This window comes from Pseudophryne corroboree, chromosome 6 (genome assembly GCF_028390025.1).
Source record: "Pseudophryne corroboree isolate aPseCor3 chromosome 6, aPseCor3.hap2, whole genome shotgun sequence".
NCBI lineage: Eukaryota > Metazoa > Chordata > Amphibia > Anura > Myobatrachidae > Pseudophryne > Pseudophryne corroboree.
The window spans coordinates 773094674-773118420 of NC_086449.1; the positions used below are offsets into that span (position 1 = coordinate 773094674).

At 51.0% G+C, this 23747-nt stretch overlaps 1 protein-coding gene across 2 annotated transcripts in view; it reads right to left on the bottom strand.

The window, feature by feature from the left end:
• DCTN4 (dynactin subunit 4) overlaps nt 1-23747 on the bottom strand; it is a 64967-nt gene that overhangs the window by 23590 nt on the left and 17630 nt on the right. For both annotated transcript variants that reach the window (XM_063928665.1, XM_063928666.1), the window contains exon 3: nt 23146-23324. In XM_063928665.1, coding sequence (XP_063784735.1) covers nt 23146-23324 — 179 coding nt within the window. The remainder of the gene's footprint in view (nt 1-23145; nt 23325-23747) is intronic.

Genomic DNA, 23747 nt, shown 5'->3' on the forward strand with positions numbered 1-23747 from the left:
GAGACGTCTGGACCGATACTAATTGTTTGTCGGCCGTCTCATGTCGTCAACCGACCTTGGCGCGTGTTGACATTATCACGTAATTCCCTAAATAAGCCATCCATTCCGGTGTCGACTCCCTAGAGAGTGACATCACCATTACAGGCAATTGCTCCGCCTCCTCACCAACATCGTCCTCATACATGTCGACACACACGTACCGACACACAGCACACACACAGGGAATGCTCTGATAGAGGACAGGACCTACTAGCCCTTTGGAGAGACAGAGGGAGAGTTTGCCAGCACACACCAAAAACGCTATAATTATATAGGGACAACCTTATATAAGTGTTTTCCCTTATAGCATCTTTTTTATATATTTCTAACGCCAAATTAGTGCCCCCCCTCTCTGTTTTAACCCTGTTTCTGTAGTGCAGTGCAGGGGAGAGCCTGGGAGCCTTCCCTCCAGCCTTTCTGTGAGGGAAAATGGCGCTGTGTGCTGAGGAGATAGGCCCCGCCCCTTTTTCGGCGGCCTCGTCTCCCGCTCTTAACGGATTCTGGCAGGGGTTAAATATCTCCATATAGCCCCCGGAGGCTATATGTGAGGTATTTTTAGCCAAAAAAGGTTTTCATTTGCCTCCCAGGGCGCCCCCCTCCCAGCGCCCTGCACCCTCAGTGACTGCCGTGTGAAGTGTGCTGAGAGGAAAATGGCGCACAGCTGCAGTGCTGTGCGCTACCTTAAGAAGACTGAGGAGTCTTCTGCCGCCGATTCTGGACCTCTTCTCGTTTCAGCATCTGCAAGGGGGCCGGCGGCGAGGCTCCGGTGACCATCCAGGCTGTACCTGTGATCGTCCCTCTGGAGCTAATGTCCAGTAGCCAAGAAGCCAATCCATCCTGCACGCAGGTGAGTTCACTTCTTCTCCCCTAAGTCCCTCGTTGCAGTGATCCTGTTGCCAGCAGGACTCACTGTAAAATAAAAAACCTAAGCTAAACTTTTCTAAGCAGCTCTTTAGGAGAGCCACCTAGATTGCACCCTTCTCGGCCGGGCACAAAAATCTAACTGAGGCTTGGAGGAGGGTCATAGGGGGAGGAGCCAGTGCACACCACCTGATCCTAAAGCTTTACTTTTTGTGCCCTGTCTCCTGCGGAGCCGCTATTCCCCATGGTCCTTTCAGGAACCCCAGCATCCACTAGGACGATAGAGAAAATACCGTTGCAAGAGGCTACGACCCGTTAACCCCTGCACGGGCTTCAGCTGTGCTATAAATGTTATTATATGGAGTATTACCTGAAATTTTTGTTATGGCAGTGGGTAAATATTGTAAGGGGGCGTGTGATTGTCAAGGGGGCGTAGGCCTTTGCGAGGGCGTGCAGAGTGGCCGCAGGGCACAATGAATAACATAGTGTAGTATAATAAGAAATTACTTACCGATAATTCTATTTCTCGGAGTCCGTAGTGGATGCTGGGGTTCCTGAAAGGACCATGGGGAATAGCGGCTCCGCAGGAGACAGGGCACAAAAGTAAAGCTTTCCGATCAGGTGGTGTGCACTGGCTCCTCCCCCTATGACCCTCCTCCAAGCCAGTTAGGTACTGTGCCCGGACGAGCGTACACAATAAGGGAGGAATTTTGAATCCCGGGTAAGACTCATACCAGCCACACCAATCACACCGTACAACTTGTGATCTAAACCCAGTTAACAGTATGATAACAGCGGAGCCTCTGAAAAGATGGCTCACAACAATAATAACCCGATTTTTGTAACTATGTACAAGTATTGCAGATAATCCGCACTTGGGATGGGCGCCCAGCATCCACTACGGACTCCGAGAAATAGAATTATCGGTAAGTAAATTCTTATTTTCTCTATCGTCCTAGTGGATGCTGGGGTTCCTGAAAGGACCATGGGGATTATACCAAAGCTCCCAAACGGGCGGGAGAGTGCGGATGACTCTGCAGCACCGAATGAGAGAACTCCAGGTCCTCCTTAGCCAGGGTATCAAATTTGTAGAATTTAGCAAACGTGTTTGCCCCTGACCAAGTAGCTGCTCGGCAAGGTTGTAAAGCCGAGACCCCTCGGGCAGCCGCCCAAGATGAGCCCACCTTCCTTGTGGAATGGGCATTTACATATTTTGGCTGTGGCAGGCCTGCCACAGAATGTGCAAGCTGAATTGTATTACACATCCAACTAGCAATAGTCTGCTTAGAAGCAAGAGCACCCAGTTTGTTGGGTGCATACAGGATAACAGCAAGTCAGTTTTCCTGACTCCAGCCGTCCTGGAACATATTTTCAGGGCCCTGACAACATCTAGCAACTTGGAGTCCTCCAAGTCCCTAGTAGGTGCAAGGCACCACAATAAGCTGGTTCAGGTGAAACACTGACACCACCTTAGGGAGAGAACTGGGGACGAGTCCGCAGCTCTGCCCTGTCCGAATGGACAAACAGATATGGGCTTTTTTGAGAAAAAACTAGAGATGAGCGGGTTCGGTTTCTTTGAATCCGAACCCGCACGAACTTCACTTTTTTTTCCACGGGTCCGAGCGACTCGGATCTTCCCGCCTTGCTCGGTTAACCCGAGCGCGCCCGAACGTCATCATGACGCTGTCGGATTCTCGCGAGGCTCGGATTCTATCGCGAGACTCGGATTCTATATAAGGAGCCGCGCGTCGCCGCCATTTTCACTCGTGCATTGAGATTGATAGGGAGAGGACGTGTCTGGCGTCCTCTCCATTAGAATAGAGATAGATAGATTAGATAGAGAGAGATTGTGCAGAGTCGCAGACAGAGTTAGTTTACCACAGTCAGTGACCAGTGCAGTTGCTAGTTAACTTTTATTTAATATAATATATCCGTTCACTTCTCTCTGCTATATCCGTTCTCTGCCTGAAAAAAAAAACGATACACAGCACAGTCAGTCACACAGTGTGACTCAGTCTGTGTGCACTCAGCTCAGCCCAGTGTGCTGCACAGTCATCAATGTATAAATTAAAAGCTTATAATTAATTGTGGGGGAGACTGGGGAGCACTGCAGGTTGTTAGCAGGAGCCAGGAGTACAATTATATTAATTAACAGTGCACACTTTTGCTGCAGGAGTGGTGACCAGTGCCTGACCACCAGTATAGTATTGTTGTATACTACTAATATCTCTTTAAATATCAACCAGTCTATATTAGCAGCAGACACAGTACAGTGCGGTAGTTCACGGCTGTGGCTACCTCTGTGTCGGCACACGGCAGGCAGTCCGTCCGACCAGAATTGTATTATTTATTATTATATACCTACCACCTAACCGTGGTTTTTTTTTTCATTCTTTATACCGTCATAGTGTCATCCTAATTGTTACGAGTATACTACTATCTCTTTATCAACCAGTGTACAGTGCGGTAGTTCACGGCTGTGGCTACCTCTGTGTCGGCACACGGCAGGCAGTCCGTCCGACCAGAATTGTATTATTTATTATTATATACCTACCACCTAACCGTGGTTTTTTTTTCATTCTTTATACCGTCATAGTGTCATCCTAATTGTTACGAGTATACTACTATCTCTTTATCAACCAGTGTACAGTGCGGTAGTTCACGGCTGTGGCTACCTCTGTGTCGGCACACGGCAGGCAGTCCGTCCGACCAGAATTGTATTATTTATTATTATATACCTACCACCTAACCGTGGTTTTTTTTTCATTCTTTATACCGTCATAGTGTCATCCTAATTGTTACGAGTATACTACTATCTCTTTATCAACCAGTGTACAGTGCGGTAGTTCACGGCTGTGGCTACCTCTGTGTCGGCACACGGCAGGCAGTCCGTCCGACCAGAATTGTATTATTTATTATTATATACCTACCACCTAACCGTGGTTTTTTTTTCATTCTTTATACCGTCATAGTGTCATCCTAATTGTTACGAGTATACTACTATCTCTTTATCAACCAGTGTACAGTGCGGTAGTTCACGGCTGTGGCTACCTCTGTGTCGGCACACGGCAGGCAGTCCGTCCGACCAGAATTGTATTATTTATTATTATATACCTACCACCTAACCGTGGTTTTTTTTTCATTCTTTATACCGTCATAGTGTCATCCTAATTGTTACGAGTATACTACTATCTCTTTATCAACCAGTGTACAGTGCGGTAGTTCACGGCTGTGGCTACCTCTGTGTCGGCACACGGCAGGCAGTCCGTCCGACCAGAATTGTATTATTTATTATTATATACCTACCACCTAACCGTGGTTTTTTTTTCATTCTTTATACCGTCATAGTGTCATCCTAATTGTTACGAGTATACTACTATCTCTTTATCAACCAGTGTACAGTGCGGTAGTTCACGGCTGTGGCTACCTCTGTGTCGGCAGTCGGCAGGCAGTCCGTCCATCCATAATTGTATTATTATTATAATATATACCACCTAACCGTGGTTTTTTTTTCATTCTTTATACCGTCATAGTGTCATACTAGTTGTTACGAGTATACTACTATCTCTTTATCAACCAGTGTACAGTGCGGTAGTTCACGGCTGTGGCTACCTCTGTGTCGGCAGTCGGCAGGCAGTCCGTCCATCCATAATTGTATTATTATTATAATATATACCACCTAACCGTGGTTTTTTTTTCATTCTTTATACCGTCGTCATAGTGTCATACTAGTTGTTACGAGTATACTACTATCTCTTTATCAACCAGTGTACAGTGCGGTAGTTCACGGCTGTGGCTACCTCTGTGTCGGCAGTCGGCAGGCAGTCCGTCCATCCATAATTGTATTATTATTATAATATATACCACCTAACCGTGGTTTTTTTTTCATTCTTTATACCGTCGTCATAGTGTCATACTAGTTGTTACGAGTATACTACTATCTCTTTATCAACCAGTGTACAGTGCGGTAGTTCACGGCTGTGGCTACCTCTGTGTCGGCAGTCGGCAGGCAGTCCGTCCATCCATAATTGTATTATTATTATAATATATACCACCTAACCGTGGTTTTTTTTTCATTCTTTATACCGTCGTCATAGTGTCATACTAGTTGTTACGAGTATACTACTATCTCTTTATCAACCAGTGTACAGTGCGGTAGTTCACGGCTGTGGCTACCTCTGTGTCGGCAGTCGGCAGGCAGTCCGTCCATCCATAATTGTATTATTATTATAATATATACCACCTAACCGTGGTTTTTTTTTCATTCTTTATACCGTCGTCATAGTGTCATACTAGTTGTTACGAGTATACTACTATCTCTTTATCAACCAGTGTACAGTGCGGTAGTTCACGGCTGTGGCTACCTCTGTGTCGGCAGTCGGCAGGCAGTCCGTCCATCCATAATTGTATTATTATTATAATATATACCACCTAACCGTGGTTTTTTTTTCATTCTTTATACCGTCGTCATAGTGTCATACTAGTTGTTACGAGTATACTACTATCTCTTTATCAACCAGTGTACAGTGCGGTAGTTCACGGCTGTGGCTACCTCTGTGTCGGCAGTCGGCAGGCAGTCCGTCCATCCATAATTGTATTATTATTATAATATATACCACCTAACCGTGGTTTTTTTTTCATTCTTTATACCGTCGTCATAGTGTCATACTAGTTGTTACGAGTATACTACTATCTCTTTATCAACCAGTGTACAGTGCGGTAGTTCACGGCTGTGGCTACCTCTGTGTCGGCACTCGGCAGCCCGTCCATAATTGTATATACCACCTAACCGTGGTTTTTTTTTCTTTCTCTATCGTCCTAGTGGATGCTGGGGTTCCTGAAAGGACCATGGGGAATAGCGGCTCCGCAGGAGACAGGGCACAAAAAGTAAAGCTTTTTCCGATCAGGTGGTGTGCACTGGCTCCTCCCCCTATGACCCTCCTCCAGACTCCAGTTAGATTTTTGTGCCCGGCCGAGAAGGGTGCAATCTAGGTGGCTCTCCTAAAGAGCTGCTTAGAGAAAGTTTAGCTAGGTTTTTTATTTTACAGTGATTCCTGCTGGCAACAGGATCACTGCAGCGAGGGACTGAGGGGAGAAGGAGTCAACTCACCTGCGTGCAGGATGGATTGGTTTCTTGGCTACTGGACATCAAGCTCCAGAGGGACGATCACAGGTACAGCCTGGATGGTCACCGGAGCCACGCCGCCGGCCCCCTTGCAGATGCTGAAATCAGAAGAGGTCCAGAATCGGCGGCTGAAGACTCCTGCAGTCTTCTAAAGGTAGCGCACAGCACTGCAGCTGTGCGCCATTTTCCTCTCAGCACACTTCACACGGCAGTCACTGAGGGTGCAGGGCGCTGGGAGGGGGGCGCCCTGGGAGGCAAATGAGTACCTATAAAGGCTAAAAATACCTCACATATAGCCCTAGAGGCTATATGGAGATATTTAACCCCTGCCTAATTTTTCTAAATAGCGGGAGACGAGCCCGCCGGAAAAGGGGCGGGGCCTATCTCCTCAGCACACGGCGCCATTTCCTCTCACAGCTCCGCTGGTCAGGACGGCTCCCAAGTCTCTCCCCTGCACTGCACTACAGAAACAGGGTAAAACAGAGAGGGGGGGGCACATTTATGGCGATATTTTGATATAACAAAGCAGCTATAAGGGAGCACTTATTATAAGGCTATCCCTGATATATATATATAGCGCTTTTGGTGTGTGCTGGCAAACTCTCCCTCTGTCTCCCCAAAGGGCTAGTGGGTCCTGTCTTCGTTAGGAGCATTCCCTGTGTGTCTGCTGTGTGTCGGTACGCGTGTGTCGACATGTATGAGGACGATATTGGTGTGGAGGCGGAGCAATTGCCAAATATGAGGATGTCACCCCCTAGGGAGTCGACACCAGAATGGATGCCTTTATTTATGGAACTACGGGATAGTGTCAACACGCTAAAGCAGTCGTTTGACGACATGAGACGGCCGGACAATCAATTAGTGCCTGTCCAGGCGACTCAAACACCGTCAGGGGCTGTGAAACGCCCTTTGCCTCAGTCGGTCGACACAGACCCAGACACAGGCGATGACTCCAGTGGTGACGGTGACGAATCAACCGTATTTTCCAGTAGGGCCACACGTTATATGATTTTGGCAATGAAGGAGGCGTTACATTTAGCTGATACTACAGGTACCACTAAACAGGGTATTATGTGGGGTATGAAAAAACTACCTATAGTTTTTCCTGAATCAGAAGAACTAAATGACGTGTGTAATGAAGCGTGGGTTGCCCCTGATAAAAAGCTGATAATTTCAAAGAAATTATTGGCATTATACCCTTTCCCGCCAGAGGTTAGGGAGCGCTGGGAAACACCTCCTAGGGTGGACAAGGCGCTAACACGCTTATCTAAACAAGTGGCGTTACCCTCTCCTGAGACGGCCGCACTTAAAGATCCATCAGATAGGAGGATGGAAAATATCCAAAAAAGTATATACACACATGCAGGTGTTATACTACGACCAGCTGTAGCGACTGCCTGGATGGGCAGTGCGGGGGTAGTTTGGTCAGAATCCCTGATTGAAAATATTGATACCCTGGACAGGGACAATATTTTACTGTCGTTAGAACAAATAAAGGATGCATTTCTTTATATGCGTGATGCACAGAGGGATATATGCACACTGGCATCACGGGTAAGTGCTATGTCCATTTCGGCCAGAAGAGCTTTATGGACGCGACAGTGGACAGGCGATGCGGATTCAAAACGGCATATGGAAGTTTTGCCGTATAAAGGGGAGGAGTTATTTGGAGTCGGTCTATCAGATTTGGTGGCCACGGCTACAGCCGGGAAATCCACTTTTCTACCTCAAGTCACTCCCCAACAGAAAAAGGCACCGACTTTTCAACCGCAGCCCTTTCGTTCCTTTAAAAATAAGAGAGCAAAGGGCTATTCATATCTGCCACGAGGCAAAGGTCGAGGGAAGAGACAGCAACACGCAGCTCCTTCCCAGGATCAGAAGCCCTCCCCGGCTTCTACAAAAGCCTCAGCATGACGCTGGGGCTTCTCAAGCGGACTCGGGGACCGTGGGGGGTCGTCTCAAAAATTACAGCGCGCAGTGGGCTCACTCGCAAGTAGATCCCTGGATCCTGCAGATAATATCTCAGGGATACAGGTTGGAATTAGAGACAGATCCACCTCGCCGTTTCCTGAAGTCTGCTTTACCAACGTCCCCCTCCGAAAGGGAGACGGTGTTGGAAGCCATTCACAAGCTGTACTCTCAGCAGGTGATAGTCAAAGTACCTCTTCTGCAACAAGGGAAGGGGTATTATTCCACTCTTTTTGTGGTACCGAAGCCGGATGGCTCGGTAAGGCCTATTCTAAATCTGAAGTCCTTGAACCTGTACATAAAGAAGTTCAAGTTCAAAATGGAGTCACTCAGAGCAGTGATAGCGAACCTGGAAGAGGGGGACTTTATGGTATCCTTGGACATCAAGGATGCGTATCTCCACGTTCCAATTTACCCCTCACACCAGGGGTACCTCAGGTTCGTTGTACAAAACTGTCACTATCAGTTTCAGACGCTGCCGTTCGGATTGTCCACGGCACCTCGGATCTTTACAAAGGTAATGGCCGAGATGATTCTTCTTCGAAGAAAAGGCGTATTAATTATCCCATACTTGGACGATCTCCTAATAAGGGCGAGGTCCAGAGAACAGCTAGAGATGGGATTAGCACTGTCTCAGGAAGTGCTAAAACAGCACGGGTGGATTCTGAATATTCCAAAATCCCAGTTAATGCCGACAACTCGTCTGCTGTTCCTAGGGATGATTCTGGACACGGTTCAGAAAAAGGTTTTTCTCCCGGAGGAAAAAGCCAAGGAGTTATCCGAGCTTGTCAGGAACCTCCTAAAACCAGGAAAGGTGTCTGTACATCAATGCACAAGAGTCCTGGGAAAAATGGTGGCTTCTTACGAAGCAATTCCATTCGGCAGATTCCACGCAAGAATTTTCCAAAGGGATCTGTTGAACAAATGGTCAGGGTCGCATCTTCAGATGCACCTGCGGATAACCCTGTCTCCAAGGACAAGGGTGTCTCTTCTGTGGTGGTTGCAGAGTGCTCATCTATTGGAGGGCCGCAGATTCGGCATACAGGATTGGATCCTGGTGACCACGGACGCCAGCCTGAGAGGCTGGGGAGCAGTCACACAAGGAAGAAACTTCCAGGGAGTATGGACGAGCCTGGAAACGTCTCTTCACATAAACATTCTGGAACTAAGAGCAATATACAATGCTCTAAGCCAGGCAGAACCTCTGCTTCAGGGAAAACCGGTGTTGATCCAGTCGGACAACATCACGGCAGTCGCCCATGTGAACAGACAGGGCGGCACAAGAAGCAGGAGTGCAATGGCAGAAGCTGCAAGGATTCTTCGCTGGGCAGAGAATCATGTGATAGCACTGTCAGCAGTGTTCATCCCGGGAGTGGACAACTGGGAAGCAGACTTCCTCAGCAGACACGATCTTCACCCGGGAGAGTGGGGACTTCATCCAGAAGTCTTCCACATGCTGGTAACCCGTTGGGAAAGACCAATGGTGGACATGATGGCGTCTCGCCTCAACAAAAAACTGGACAGGTATTGCGCCAGGTCAAGAGATCCGCAGGCAATAGCTGTGGACGCGCTGGTAACTCCTTGGGTGTACCAGTCGGTGTATGTGTTTCCTCCTCTGCCTCTCATACCAAAAGTATTGAGAATTATACGGCAAAGAGGCGTAAGAACGATACTAGTGGTTCCGGATTGGCCAAGAAGGACTTGGTACCCGGAACTTCAAGAGATGATCACGGAAGATCCGTGGCCTCTATCTCTAAGGAGGGACTTGCTTCAGCAGGGTCCCTGTCTGTTTCAAGACTTACCGCGGCTGCGTTTGACGGCATGGCGGTTGAACGCCGGATCCTAAAGGAAAAAGGCATGCCGGAAGAAGTCATTCCTACTTTGATTAAAGCAAGGAAGGAAGTAACCGTGCAACATTATCACCGAATTTGGCGAAAATATGTTGCGTGGTGCGAAGATCGGAGTGCTCCGACGGAGGAATTTCAACTGGGTCGATTCCTACATTTCCTGCAATCAGGATTGTCAATGGGTCTCAAATTGGGATCTATTAAGGTTCAAATTTCGGCCCTGTCGATTTTCTTTCAAAAAGAATTGGCTTCAGTCCCTGAAGTCCAGACCTTTGTTAAGGGAGTGCTGCATATACAGCCTCCTGTGGTGCCTCCAGTGGCACCGTGGGATCTCAATGTGGTTTTGGATTTCCTAAAATCTCATTGGTTTGAACCACTAAAAAAGGTGGATTTGAAATATCTCACATGGAAAGTGACCATGCTTCTAGCCCTGGCTTCTGCCAGGAGAGTGTCAGAATTGGCAGCTTTATCTTACAAAAGCCCATATCTGATTTTCCATTCGGACAGGGCAGAACTGCGGACTCGTCCGCATTTTCTCCCTAAGGTGGTGTCAGCATTTCATCTGAACCAGCCTATTGTAGTGCCTGCGGCTACAAGTGACTTGGAGGACTCCAAGTTACTGGACGTTGTCAGAGCATTAAAAATATATATTGCAAGGACAGCTGGAGTCAGAAAATCTGACTCGTTGTTTATATTGTATGCACCCAACAAGATGGGTGCTCCGGCGTCTAAGCAGACGATTGCTCGTTGGATCTGTAGCACAATCCAACTTGCACATTCTGTGGCAGGCCTGCCACAGCCTAAATCTGTAAAGGCCCACTCCACAAGGAAGGTGGGCTCATCTTGGGCGGCTGCCCGAGGGGTCTCGGCATTACAACTTTGCCGAGCAGCTACGTGGTCAGGGGAGAACACGTTTGTAAAATTTTACAAATTTGATACTCTGGCTAAGGAGGACCTGGAGTTCTCTCATTCGGTGCTGCAGAGTCATCCGCACTCTCCCGCCCGTTTGGGAGCTTTGGTATAATCCCCATGGTCCTTTCAGGAACCCCAGCATCCACTAGGACGATAGAGAAAATAAGATTTTACTTACCGATAAATCTATTTCTCGGAGTCCGTAGTGGATGCTGGGCGCCCATCCCAAGTGCGGATTATCTGCATAAATTGTACATAGTTATTGTTAACTAATTCGGGTTATTGTTGAAGGAAGCCATCTTTCAGAGGCTCCGCTGTTATCATACTGTTAACTGGGTTTAGATCACAAGTTGTACGGTGTGATTGGTGTGGCTGGTATGAGTCTTACCCGGGATTCAAAATCCTCCCTTATTGTGTACGCTCGTCCGGGCACAGTACCTAACTGGAGTCTGGAGGAGGGTCATAGGGGGAGGAGCCAGTGCACACCACCTGATCGGAAAAAGCTTTACTTTTTGTGCCCTGTCTCCTGCGGAGCCGCTATTCCCCATGGTCCTTTCAGGAACCCCAGCATCCACTACGGACTCCGAGAAATAGATTTATCGGTAAGTAAAATCTTATTTTCTTTATACATACATACTAGTTACGAGTATACTATCTCTTTATCAACCAGTCTATATATTAGCAGCAGACACAGTACAGTGCGGTAGTTCACGGCTGTGGCTACCTCTGTGTCGGCACTCGGCAGCCCGTCCATAATTGTATACTAGTATCCAATCCATCCATCTCCATTGTTTACCTGAGGTGCCTTTTAGTTGTGCCTATTAAAATATGGAGAACAAAAATGTTGAGGTTCCAAAATTAGGGAAAGATCAAGATCCACTTCCACCTCGTGCTGAAGCTGCTGCCACTAGTCATGGCCGAGACGATGAAATGCCAGCAACGTCGTCTGCCAAGGCCGATGCCCAATGTCATAGTACAGAGCATGTCAAATCCAAAACACCAAATATCAGTAAAAAGCCTCTTTTTTTCTTTGCGTCATGTGCTGTTTGGGGAGGGTTTTTTGGAAGGGACATCCTGCGTGACACTGCAGTGCCACTCCTAGATGGGCCCGGTGTTTGTGTCGGCCACTAGGGTCGCTAATCTTACTCACACAGCTACCTCATTGCGCCTCTTTTTTTCTTTGCGTCATGTGCTGTTTGGGGAGGGTTTTTTGGAAGGGCCATCCTGCGTGACACTGCAGTGCCACTCCTAGATGGGCCCGGTGTTTGTGTCGGCCACTAGGGTCGCTAATCTTACTCACACAGCTACCTCATTGCGCCTCTTTTTTTCTTTGCGTCATGTGCTGTTTGGGGAGGGTTTTTTGGAAGGGACATCCTGCGTGACACTGCAGTGCCACTCCTAGATGGGCCCGGTGTTTGTGTCGGCCACTAGGGTCGCTAATCTTACTCACACAGCTACCTCATTGCGCCTCTTTTTTTCTTTGCGTCATGTGCTGTTTGGGGAGGGTTTTTTGGAAGGGCCATCCTGCGTGACACTGCAGTGCCACTCCTAGATGGGCCCGGTGTTTGTGTCGGCCACTAGGGTCGCTAATCTTACTCACACAGCTACCTCATTGCGCCTCTTTTTTTCTTTGCGTCATGTGCTGTTTGGGGAGGGTTTTTTGGAAGGGACATCCTGCGTGACACTGCAGTGCCACTCCTAGATGGGCCCGGTGTTTGTGTCGGCCACTAGGGTCGCTTATCTTACTCACACAGCGACCTCGGTGCAAATTTTAGGACTAAAAATAATATTGTGAGGTGTGAGGTATTCAGAATAGACTGAAAATGAGTGTAAATTATGGTTTTTGAGGTTAATAATACTTTGGGATCAAAATGACCCCCAAATTCTATGATTTAAGCTGTTTTTTAGTGTTTTTGGAAAAAAACACCCGAATCCAAAACACACCCGAATCCGACAAAAAAAATTCGGTGAGGTTTTGCCAAAACGCGTTCGAACCCAAAACACGGCCGCGGAACCGAACCCAAAACCAAAACACAAAACCCGAAAAATTTCAGGCGCTCATCTCTAGAAAAAACCACCAATTTGACACTCGCCTGGTCCAGGCCAGGGCCAAGAGCATGGTCACTTTTCATGTGAGATGCTTCAAATCCACAGATTTGACTGGTTTTAAACCAATGTGATTTGAGGAATCCCAGAACTACGTTGAGATCCCACAGTGCCACTGGAGGCACAAAAGGGGGTTGTATATGCAATACTCCCTTGACAAACTTCTGGACTTCAGGAACTGAAGCCACTTCTTTCTGGAAGAAAATCGACAGGGCCGAAATTTGAACCTTAATGGACCCCAATTTGAGGCCCATAGACACTCCTGTTTGCAGGAAATGCAGGAATCGACCGAGTTGAAATTTCTTCGTGGGGCCTTTCTGGCCTCACACCACGCAACATATTTTCGCCACATGTGGTGATAATGTTGTGCGGTCACCTCCTTTCTGGCTTTGACCAGGGTAGGAATGACCTCTTCCGGAATGCCTTTTTCCCTTAGGATCCGGCTTTCCACCGCCATGCCGACAAACGCAGCTGCGGTAAGTCTTGGAACAGACATGGTACTTGCTGAAGCAAGTCCCTTCTTAGCGGCAGAGGCCATAAGACCTCTGTAAGCATCTCTTGAAGTTCCGGGTACCAAGTCCTTCTTGGCCAATCCGGAGCCATGAGTATAGTTCTTACTCCTCTACGTCTTATAATTCTCAGCACCTTAGGTATGAGAAGCAGAGGAGGGAACACATACACCGACTGGTACACCCACGGTGTTACCAGAACGTCCACAGCTATTGCCTGAGGGTCTCTTGACCTGGCGCAATACCTGTCCCGTTTTTTGTTCAGACGGGACGCCATCATGTCCACCTTTGGTATTTCCCAACGGTTTACAATCATGTGGAAAAAACTTCCCGATGAAGTTTCCACTCTCCCGGGTGAGGGTCGTGCCTGCTGAGGAAGTCTGCTTCCCAGTTTCCATTCCCGGGATGAAACACTGCTGACAGTGCTATCACATGATTTTCCGCCCAGCGAAAAGTCCTTGCAGTTTTTGCCATTGCCCTCCTGCTTCTTGTGTCGCCCTGTCTGTTTACGTGGGCGACTGCCGTGATGTTTTTCCCACTGGATCAATACCGGCTGACCTTGAAGCAGAGGTCTTGCTAAGCTTAGAGCATTATAAATTTACCCTTAGCTCCAGTATATTTATGTGGAGAAAAGTCTCCAGACTTGATCACACTCCCTGGAAATTTTTTCCTTGTGTGACTGCTCCCCAGCCTCTCGGGCTGGGCTCCGTGGTCACCAGCATCCAATCCTGAATGCCGAATCTGCGGCCCTCTAGAAGATGAGCACTCTATAACCACCACAGGAGAGACACCCTTGTCCTTGGATATAGGGTTATCCGCTGATGCATCTGAAGATGCGATCCGGACCATTTGTCCAGCAGATCCCACTGAAAAGTTCTTGCGTGAAATCTGCCGAATGGAATTGCTTCGTAGGAAGCCACCATTTTTACCAGGACCCTTGTGCAATGATGCACTGTTTTTAGGAGGTTCCTGACTAGCTCGGATAACTCCCTGGCTTTCTCTTCCGGGAGAAACACCTTTTTCTGGACTGTGTCCAGAATCATCCCTAGGCACAGCAAACGTGTCGTCGGGATCAGCTGCGATTTTGGAATATTTAGAATCCACCCGTGCTGTTGTAGCAGTATCCGAGATAGTGCTACTCCGACCTCCAACTGTTCCCTGGACTATGCCCTTATCAGGAGATCGTCCAAGTAAGGGATAATTAAGACGCCTTTTCTTCGAAGAAGAATCATCATTTCGGCCATTACCTTGGTAAAGACCCGGGGTGCCGTGGACAATCCAAACGGCAGCGTCTGAAACTGATAGTGACAGTTCTGCACCACGAACCTGAGGTACCCTTAGTGAGAAGGGCAAATTTGGGACATAGAGGTAAGCATCCCTGATGTCCCGGGACACTATATAGTCCCCTTCTTCCTGGTTCGTTATCACTGCTCTGAGTGACTCCATCTTGATTTGAACCTTTGTAAGTGTTCAAAAAATTTTTTAGAATAAGTCTCACCTAGCCTTCTGGCTTCAGTACCACAATATAGTGTGGAATAATACCCCTTTTCTTGTAGTAGGAGGGGTAATTTAATTATCACCTGCTGGGAATACAGCTTGTGAATTTTTTCCCATACTGCCTCCTTGTCGGAGGGAGACCTTGGTAAAACAGACTTCAGGAGCCTGCGAAGGGGAAACGTCTCGACATTCCAATCTGTACCCCTGGGATACTACTTGTAGGATCCAGGGGTCCTGTACGGTCTCAGCGCCATGCTGAGAACTTGTCAGAAGCGGTGGAACGCTTCTGTTCCTGGGAATGGGCTGCCTGCTGCAGTCTTCTTCCCTTTCCTCTATCCCTGGGCAGATATGATCTTATAGGGACGAAAGGACTGAGGCTGAAAAGACGGTGTCTTTTTCTGCAGAGATGTGACTTAGGGTAAAAACGGCGGATTTTCCAGCAGTTGCCGTGGCCACCAGGTCCGATGGACCGACCCCAAATAACTCCTCTTCCTTTATACGGCAATACACCTTTGTGCCGTTTGGAATCTGCATCACCTGACCACTGTCGTGTCCATAACATCTTCTGGCAGATATGGACATCGCATTTACTCTTGATGCCAGAGTGCAAATATCCCTCTGTGCATCTCGCATATATAGAAATGCATCCTTTAAATGCTCTATAGTCAATAAAATACTGTCCCTGTCAAGGGTATCAATATTTTTAGTCAGGGAATCCGACCAAGCCACCCCAGCTCTGCACATCCAGGCTGAGGCGATCGCTGGTCGCAGTATAACACCAGTATGTGTGTATATACTTTTTATGATATTTTTCCAGCCTCCTGTCAGCTGGTCCTTGAGGACGGCCCTATCTATAGACGGTACCGCCACTTGTTTTGATAAGCGTGTGAGCGCCTTATCCACCCTAAGGGGTGTTTCCCAACGCGCCCTAACTTCCGGCGGGAAAGGGTATACCGCCCATAATTTTCTATCGGGGGGAACCCACGCATCATCACACACTTTATTTAATTTATCTGATTCAGGAAAAACTACGGTAGTTTTTTCACATCCCACATAATACCCTCTTTTGTGGTACTTGTAGTATCAGAAATATGTAACACCTCCTTCATTGCCTTTAACGTGTGGCCCTAATAAGGAATACGTTTGTTTATTCACCGTCGACACTGGATTCAGTGTCCCTGTCTGTGTCTGTGTCGACCGACTAAAGTAAACGGGCGTTTTAAAACCCCTGACGGTGTTTTTGAGACGTCTGGAACGGTACTAATTGTTTGTCGGCCGTCTCATGTCGTCAACCGACCTTGCAGCGTGTTGACATTATCACGTAATTCCCTAAATAAGCCATCCATTCCGGTGTCGACTCCCTAGAGAGTGACATCACCATTACAGGCAATTGCTCCGCCTCCTCACCAACATCGTCCTCATACATGTCGACACACACGTACCGACACACAGCACACACACAGGGAATGCTCTGATAGAGGACAGGACCCACTAGCCCTTTGGAGAGACAGAGGGAGAGTTTACCAGCACACACCAAAAACGCTATAATTATATAGGGACAACCTTATATAAGTGTTTTCCCTTATAGCATCTTTTTTATATATTTCTAACGCCAAATTAGTGCCCCCCCTCTCTGTTTTAACCCTGTTTCTGTAGTGCAGTGCAGGGGAGAGCCTGGGAGCCTTCCCTCCAGCCTTTCTGTGAGGGAAAATGGCGCTGTGTGCTGAGGAGATAGGCCCCGCCCCTTTTTCGGCGGCCTCGTCTCCCGCTCTTAACGGATTCTGGCAGGGGTTAAATATCTCCATATAGCCTCCGGAGGCTATATGTGAGGTATTTTTAGCCAAAATAGGTATTCATTTGCCTCCCAGGGCGCCCACCTCCCAGCGCCCTGCACCCTCAGTGACTGCCGTGTGAAGTGTGCTGAGAGGAAAATGGCGCACAGCTGCAGTGCTGTGCGCTACCTTTAGAAGACTGAGGAGTCTTCTGCCGCCGATTCTGGACCTCTTCTTACTTCAGCATCTGCAAGGGGGCCGGCGGCAAGGCTCCGGTGACCATCCAGGCTGTACCTGTGATCGTCCCTCTGGAGCTGATGTCCAGTAGCCAAGAAGCCAATCCATCCTGCACGCAGGTGAGTTCACTTCTTCTCCCCTAAGTCCCTCGTTGCAGTGATCCTGTTGCCAGCAGGACTCACTGTAAAATAAAAAACCTAAGCTAAACTTTTCTAAGCAGCTCTTTAGGAGAGCCACCTAGATTGCACCCTTCTCGGCCGGGCACAAAAATCTAACTGGCTTGGAGGAGGGTCATAGGGGGAGGAGCCAGTGCACACCACCTGATCGGAAAGCTTTACTTTTGTGCCCTGTCTCCTGCGGAGCCGCTATTCCCCATGGTCCTTTCAGGAACCCCAGCATCCACTAGGACGATAGAGAAATACTGCTAGTGTCTGCATCATGAAGTACCAGATGAGTAACAGCAATGCACTGTAGATAAGATAACAAAGTGCTGTGGGCACAGGTAACAGAGCCGCATATACACACACAATACCCACAGGTAGCAGAACCGCTTATACATACACAATACCCACAGGTAGCAGATCCGCTTATACACACATTACCCACAGGGGGCAGAGGCGCTTATACACATAGTGCCCACAGGTAGCAGAGCCGCTTATACACACAATACCCACAGGTAGCAGAGGCGCTTATACACACATTACCCACAGGGGGCAGAGGCGCTTATATGCATAGTGCCCACAGGTATCCGAGCCGCTTATACACAATATACCCACAGGTAGCAGAGGCGCTTATACACACAGTGCCGACAGGTAGCAGAGGTGCTTATACACACAATGGGCACAGGTAGCAGAGCCACGTGTACACACAATAACCACAGGTAGCAGAGCCGTATATACACACAATACCCACAGGTAGCAGAGCCGCTTATACACACAGTGGCCACAGGTAGCAGAGCCGCTTATACACACAGTGCCCACAGGTAGCAGCGCCATTTATACACAATGCCCACAGTTAGCAGTGTTGCTTATACACATAATGGCCACAGTATTAGTGTTTCTAATTAATCCAATGTCCATTGGTAGCAACTATACTCACAAAAGTTTTGGGGGTTTGAAAAGGGGGTGGGTTCAGTGAGGTGCCTATCCGTGTGGCTGATCAGCCCAATTCAGGGAAACTTGTAGCAGCTGCGGATGGTGTCCGAGGTGCTACTTGTGGTGGAGGGGTGGGTGTGGGAGGGGGTACAGAGGTGTTGTGGGTGGCGGAGGAGTGGGTGCAAGGGCACGGATGGCGGAAAGGGTGCAGAGGTGCTGTGGGTGGGGGAGGGGTAGGTGTAGAGGGGGCGCGGATGGGGAGTGTAGATGCTGTTGGTGGGGAAGGGGTGGGTGCGGGGAACTGTGGATGAAGGAGGGGATATGGAGGTGATGTGTGTGTGGGAGGGGCGATGTAGGGGTGTGCGTTTGGAGGTGCAGGGGGGGTGAGCTTAGGTGATGGGTTTCAGAAGTGTTGTTGGTGGGGGAGGTGTGGGATGGCACGGATGGGGGATGTAGATGTTGTGGATGGGGGAGGGGTGGATGCGGGGGAGCTGTGGATGGGGGAGGGAGTCCGGAGGTGGTTCGGGTGGTGGTCCAGAGGTGTTGCAGGTGGGGGAGGGGGCAGGTGTGGGAGGTCCGCAGATGGGGAGGGTGTCTGTAGATAATGCGGGTGGGTAGGTGCTGTGGTTGTGGGAGTGGCGGGGGTGTTGCGGGTGGGGTAGGTGATCTGGATGGGGTAGGTGATCTGGAGGTGCAGTAGCCAGGGGAGGGGCGGGAGCGGGGATGGCACGGATGGGGGAGGGGGTCTGTGGGCGCTGTGGATGAGTGAGGGGTGGGAGCGGGGTTACGGTGGTTGTGGCGAGCCGGGTGTGCTGCTGCGGTGGGTGGGGGAGGGTGCCGGTGTAGGGATACCGCGGTCGGGGTAGGGCGGTTGGTGCAGCTGCGACGGGTGAGGGAGGGGCAGGGTCGGAGTGTGGCGGTGGGGAAGGGGCGGGTGTGGGGATGCTGCAGGTGGGGTGCCGGGGGGGGGGGGGGGGGGGGGGGGCGTGAGGGGGTGTGGATGGGGTCTGTAGATGCTGCTGGTGGTGGAGGGGCAGGTGCGGGAGGCTGTGGATGAAGGAGGGGGTCTGGAGGTGCTGTGCGTGGGGGAGGGGCGATGTAGGGGGAGGTGGGGTTGCAGGGGCGGGAGGTTGGGGGAGGGGTTGTAGAAGTGCTGGGGGTGGGGGATGTGTGGGTGCAGGATGGGGTATGTAGATACTGCGGGTGGCTGCAGGGGAGCCGTGGATGGGGAAGGGGGTCCTGAGGTGCTGTGGGTGGTGGTCCAGAGGTGCGGGGGGTGGTGGAGGGGAAGGTGTCTATAGATGATGGGGGAGGGGGAGGTGCCGGAGGTGCTGTGGGTGGGGGAGTGGCGGCTGTGGGGGTGTGGTGGGGGTCCGGATGCGCTGCGGGCAGGGGAGGGGCAGGTGCGGGGGGGATGGGGCGGATGGGGGTGGGGATCAGAGGGCGCTGTGGGTGGGTGAGGGGCTGGTGTGGGGTTAACGCTGTTGGGGAGGGCCGGCTGTGGTGGTGTTGCGGGTGGTGGAGGAGCAGGTGCGTGGGTGTTGGGGGGGGGGGGGGGGGGCAGGTGCAGGGGTGCTGTGGGTGGGGGAGGGGGCCGTTTGGCGGGGTGGTGCGGTTGGGTGGGTGGGAGTTGGGTGTGAGGGTGCCACGGTTGTGGGGGCGGGTGGTGCTGCAGGAAGGGGAGGGGTGGGGGAGCAGGGGTGCTGTGCGTAGGGGAGAGGCGGGGGTGCCATGGGTGGGGGGTTGGGAGCAGGGGTGATGTGGGTGTGGAAGGGGTGGAGGGGCTGTGGGAGAAGCTGGAGAGGGAGTGCCGTGGGTGGGTGGGGTGGGGGAGGGGGGAGTGCTGCGGGTGGGAGTGTGGTGCCATGGGTGGGGGAACGGGTGCGGGGGGGCAGGGACGGGTGCAGTGGTGCTGCGGTTGGGGGGTGGCTGCGGGGGTTTCCGAGGGTTGGCGCGGGTGGGGGAGGGGGTGCGGGAGCAGGGGTGTTGCGGATGGGGGAGGGGCGGGTGCAGGAGGGGCAGATGCGGTGGTGGTGCGGGTGGGGTGGAGGGTGCAGGGGTGTAGCGGGGTGGGTATGGGAAGGGAGTGGGGGAGGGGCGTGGGTGCCACGGGTGGGGGAGGGGGTCGTTTGCCGGGGTTGTGCGGTTGGTGGGGGTGTGGGTGTGAGGGTGCCACGGTCGCAGGGGGTGCTGCAGGTAGGGGAGGGGTGGGGGTGCGGGAGCAGGGGTGCTGTGCGTAGGGGAGGGGCGTGGTGCCATGGGTGGGGGGTTGGGAGGAGGGGTGATGTGGGTGTGGGAGGAGTGGGGGTGCTGTGGGAGAAGCTGGTGTGAAAGTGCAGTGGGTGGGGGAGGGGGGGGGTGCTGGGGGCATGGTGCCATGGGTGGGTGGGCAGGTGCAGTGGTGGTGCGGTTGGGGGGTGGAAGGCGGTGCGGGGGTGTCGAGGGTTGGCGCGGGTGGGGGAGGGGGTGCGGGAGGGGCAGATGCGGTGGTGGTGCGGGAGGGGTGGAGGGTGCAGCTGGGGGAGTGGTGGGAATGGGGGTGGAGTGGGGGAGGGGCGGGGGTGCCACGGGTGGGGGAGGGGGCCGTTTGCCGGGGTGGTGCAGTTGGAGGGGTGGTGGGTGTGAGGGTGGCACGGTTGCAGGGGCGGGGGGGTGCGGCAGTAGGGGTGCTGTGCATAGGGGAAGGGCGGGGGTGCCATGAGTGGGGGAGGGGTGGGGGGGAAGTTGGTGTGGGAGTGCCGTGGATGGGGGAGGGTTGCTGGGGGTGGGGGCGTGGTGCCATGGGTGGGGGGACAGGTGCTAGGGGGGGGGCAGGGGCGGATGCAGTGGTGGTGCTGTTGGGGGGCGGGAGGCAGCTGCGGGGGTTCCAAGGGCTGGGGGGGTGGCGCGGGTGCGGGAGGGGTGGGTGCAGGAGGGGCAGATACAGTGGTGGTGCGGGTGGGTTGGAGGGTGCAGGGGTGTAGCGGAAGGGAGGGGGCGGATGTGGGTGATGCGTTGGGTGCCGCGGGGTGTTGGTGCTACGGGTGGGGGAGGGGGCGGGAGTGCTGCGGGTGTTGGTGCTGCGGGTGGGGGCAGAGTGCCGCGGGTGGATGCGGTGGGTGTTGGTGCTGCGGGTGGGGGAGAGGGCGGGAGTGCCGCGGGTGGGGGTGAATGTGGTTGGTTGCCGCGGGTGTTGGTGGTACGGGTGGGGGAGGGAGTGCCGTGGGTGGTGGGTGGATGCAGTGGATGCCGCGGATTTTGGTGCTGCGGGTGGGGGAGAGGGCGGGAGTGCCGCGGGTGGGGGCGAATGTGGTTGGTTGCCGCGGGTCTTGGTGGTACGGGTGGGGGAGGGAGCGGGAGTGCCGCGGGTGGTGGGTGGATGCCGCGTTTGTTGGTGCTGCGGGTGGGGGGCGGATACGGTTGGTTGCCGCGGGTGGGAGGGGGGGCGAGTGCAGCTGTCAGTGCTCAGCATTGTCCCCCTGACTCAGCGGCAGCCGCAAGACTGTGAGGCGGTTAGTGTGAGTCCCGCTTACAGTCAGCGACTGCGGTGTCACCAGGGTGCAGGGAGTGTACGGGGAGGAGGGAGACAGGGGACTGGGCGGAGATGGGGAAGGAACTGGGCGGGGATGGGCGGAGAGAGGGAGGGGACTGTTCCTGGCCAGATCTGTGCCTGTGACTCCGCCCAGCGTTACGGCCAGGCACAGAATCACAGACTTGGGCTAATATATAGAAGAGATATATAGCAGCGATGTAGTTACATCCAGTGGTAATTGGACACTGGATGTAACTACATCGCTGCTGACTTGATCCTGTGAGGTCCCGAGAGGGATCGGTTGATGAGCTGTGACCGGCGGCCGCTCCACTGGTGCTATCCGGAGGCGCTGTGTGTGTGATAACATCGTGCTGCTTATCTCTTTCTGAGATGTATGTATATATATGTATACTTCTTTTTATTAAATGCTCACAACTTTTACTGATATTCGCGCTCCTCATTTGTTCTTTTACATGTATTAAGCCTTGGTACGGCTTTCTTTGGAGGAAGCAGCAGTGGATACAAAGAGTCTGATCAAGATCATAAAATACTGGACGTTCTTAAGTACATTGGACTGATTGGAGTATTGCGCAATTATCCTTTTTTTCTGTTAGATATATATAGATATATATATATATATATATATATATATATATATATATATATATATATATCTGTATATATCTATAAAGTCTTTCATGTCTTGGTACAGGTACAGCTCGGTGTGCTGGGGGACACCGTGGGTTTATCCCCAATGTATTTCTAGCTCAGACTACCCCCTCCCTTTCATGCAGCTGAACTGTATTTGCTAATTAATTTGAGCAACTTACATTTTGTTCTCATTACTGAAACAAAGATAAAGTTACTGTAGCGAGTATATCTGCATGCTAATGGTCCCATCCACAACAAAGAAAATAATGACATTTAGTAAATGGATCGACTTTGATGTCTAATGGCAACAAACATGCAGAGAGTGTTGTAAAGTGGAGCGCTCTGTACTGTATAACGCAGCTAGATCCATTCCCAGCGCTTGGCTTATGCCACGGACATGGTGCAGATACAGATGTGCCACCTGCACTATGAGACAGCAAAAAACTACTTTGCACAAGCCAAGGTACCCCAGCGATGCCGCTCGCAGATGAGGATTCCTTCACGCAGCGACTGACAGTCAGGGACCATTTGGTGGCGATTACAGAAAGTGGCGGCAAAAATGCAGGTGTGTCACAACCATTTTCAGGGGGTGTCTCAGCCTAGGACTGTGATCCCCTGCTCAGAAATCATTGTGCCAGCGTCTCAGATCCTGCGGCCATGCTGCGTGACCACACAGTGGCTCAGATGGTTGATTAGTGAAGGATCTGCGACCGCCGTTTGTACGCAGTTTCTTGGATCTGTGAAGCTGCCGGTGGATGTCTCAATACATTTACAGGCAACTGTAGCATTGCAGATTATTAATTAGCGGTGTACAGGATCGCATCAGCGAATGCATTAGCGCACATCTGTAAATCGGGACCATTACACTGCACATTTATAGTCAGATAAAGCAGAAGTAGAACCTGCTGATAAATAGGAATGTCTCTTTATCCGTTAAAATTATATATATATATATATATATATATATATATATATATATAAACATTGTTTAGCATTATGCCCTTTAGAACACTCACCCACTGACTTGTCGGCCATCCCGACATCTCTAGAGGTCCAGCGGCAAAAACCACAAGCGAGATAGTAAGCCTTCTTCATGGTGGTCTTGGCTGGGTCATCAGGAAGCGGAGCAGGAATGCTGGTTGCACGGGTGGAGAGAGTGTGCATGCAGCAAGGGCAGTCAAAGCAGTTAGCACACCTGTGTAACGACAGACAGACAAGATATTACATACTGTAAGCAGCGACTATGACGCCTGCTGCCAACGTTTCCATACTAACTACTATGAAGGGAATAGGTGCTCACTCCCTGATCCCCAGGTTATAACTTGTGGACCACTATCACAAGCCTGGAATGCGCCAGCCAGACAGCTCCTGTCATTTTTCAAACCCATAATGATTGACTGGTGCGTTATCACCTTCCACTTATCAATGCTTTATCCCTTCTCCAGGCTTATTACATCTGCTCCATTATTCACAATGGTCCTCATTCCGAGTTGTTCGCTCGCTAGCTGCTTTTAGCAGCATTGCACACGCTAAGCTGCCGCCCTCTGGGAGTGAATCTTAGCTTAGCAGAATAGCGAACGAAAGATTAGCAGATTTGCGAATAGAAAATTCTTAGCAG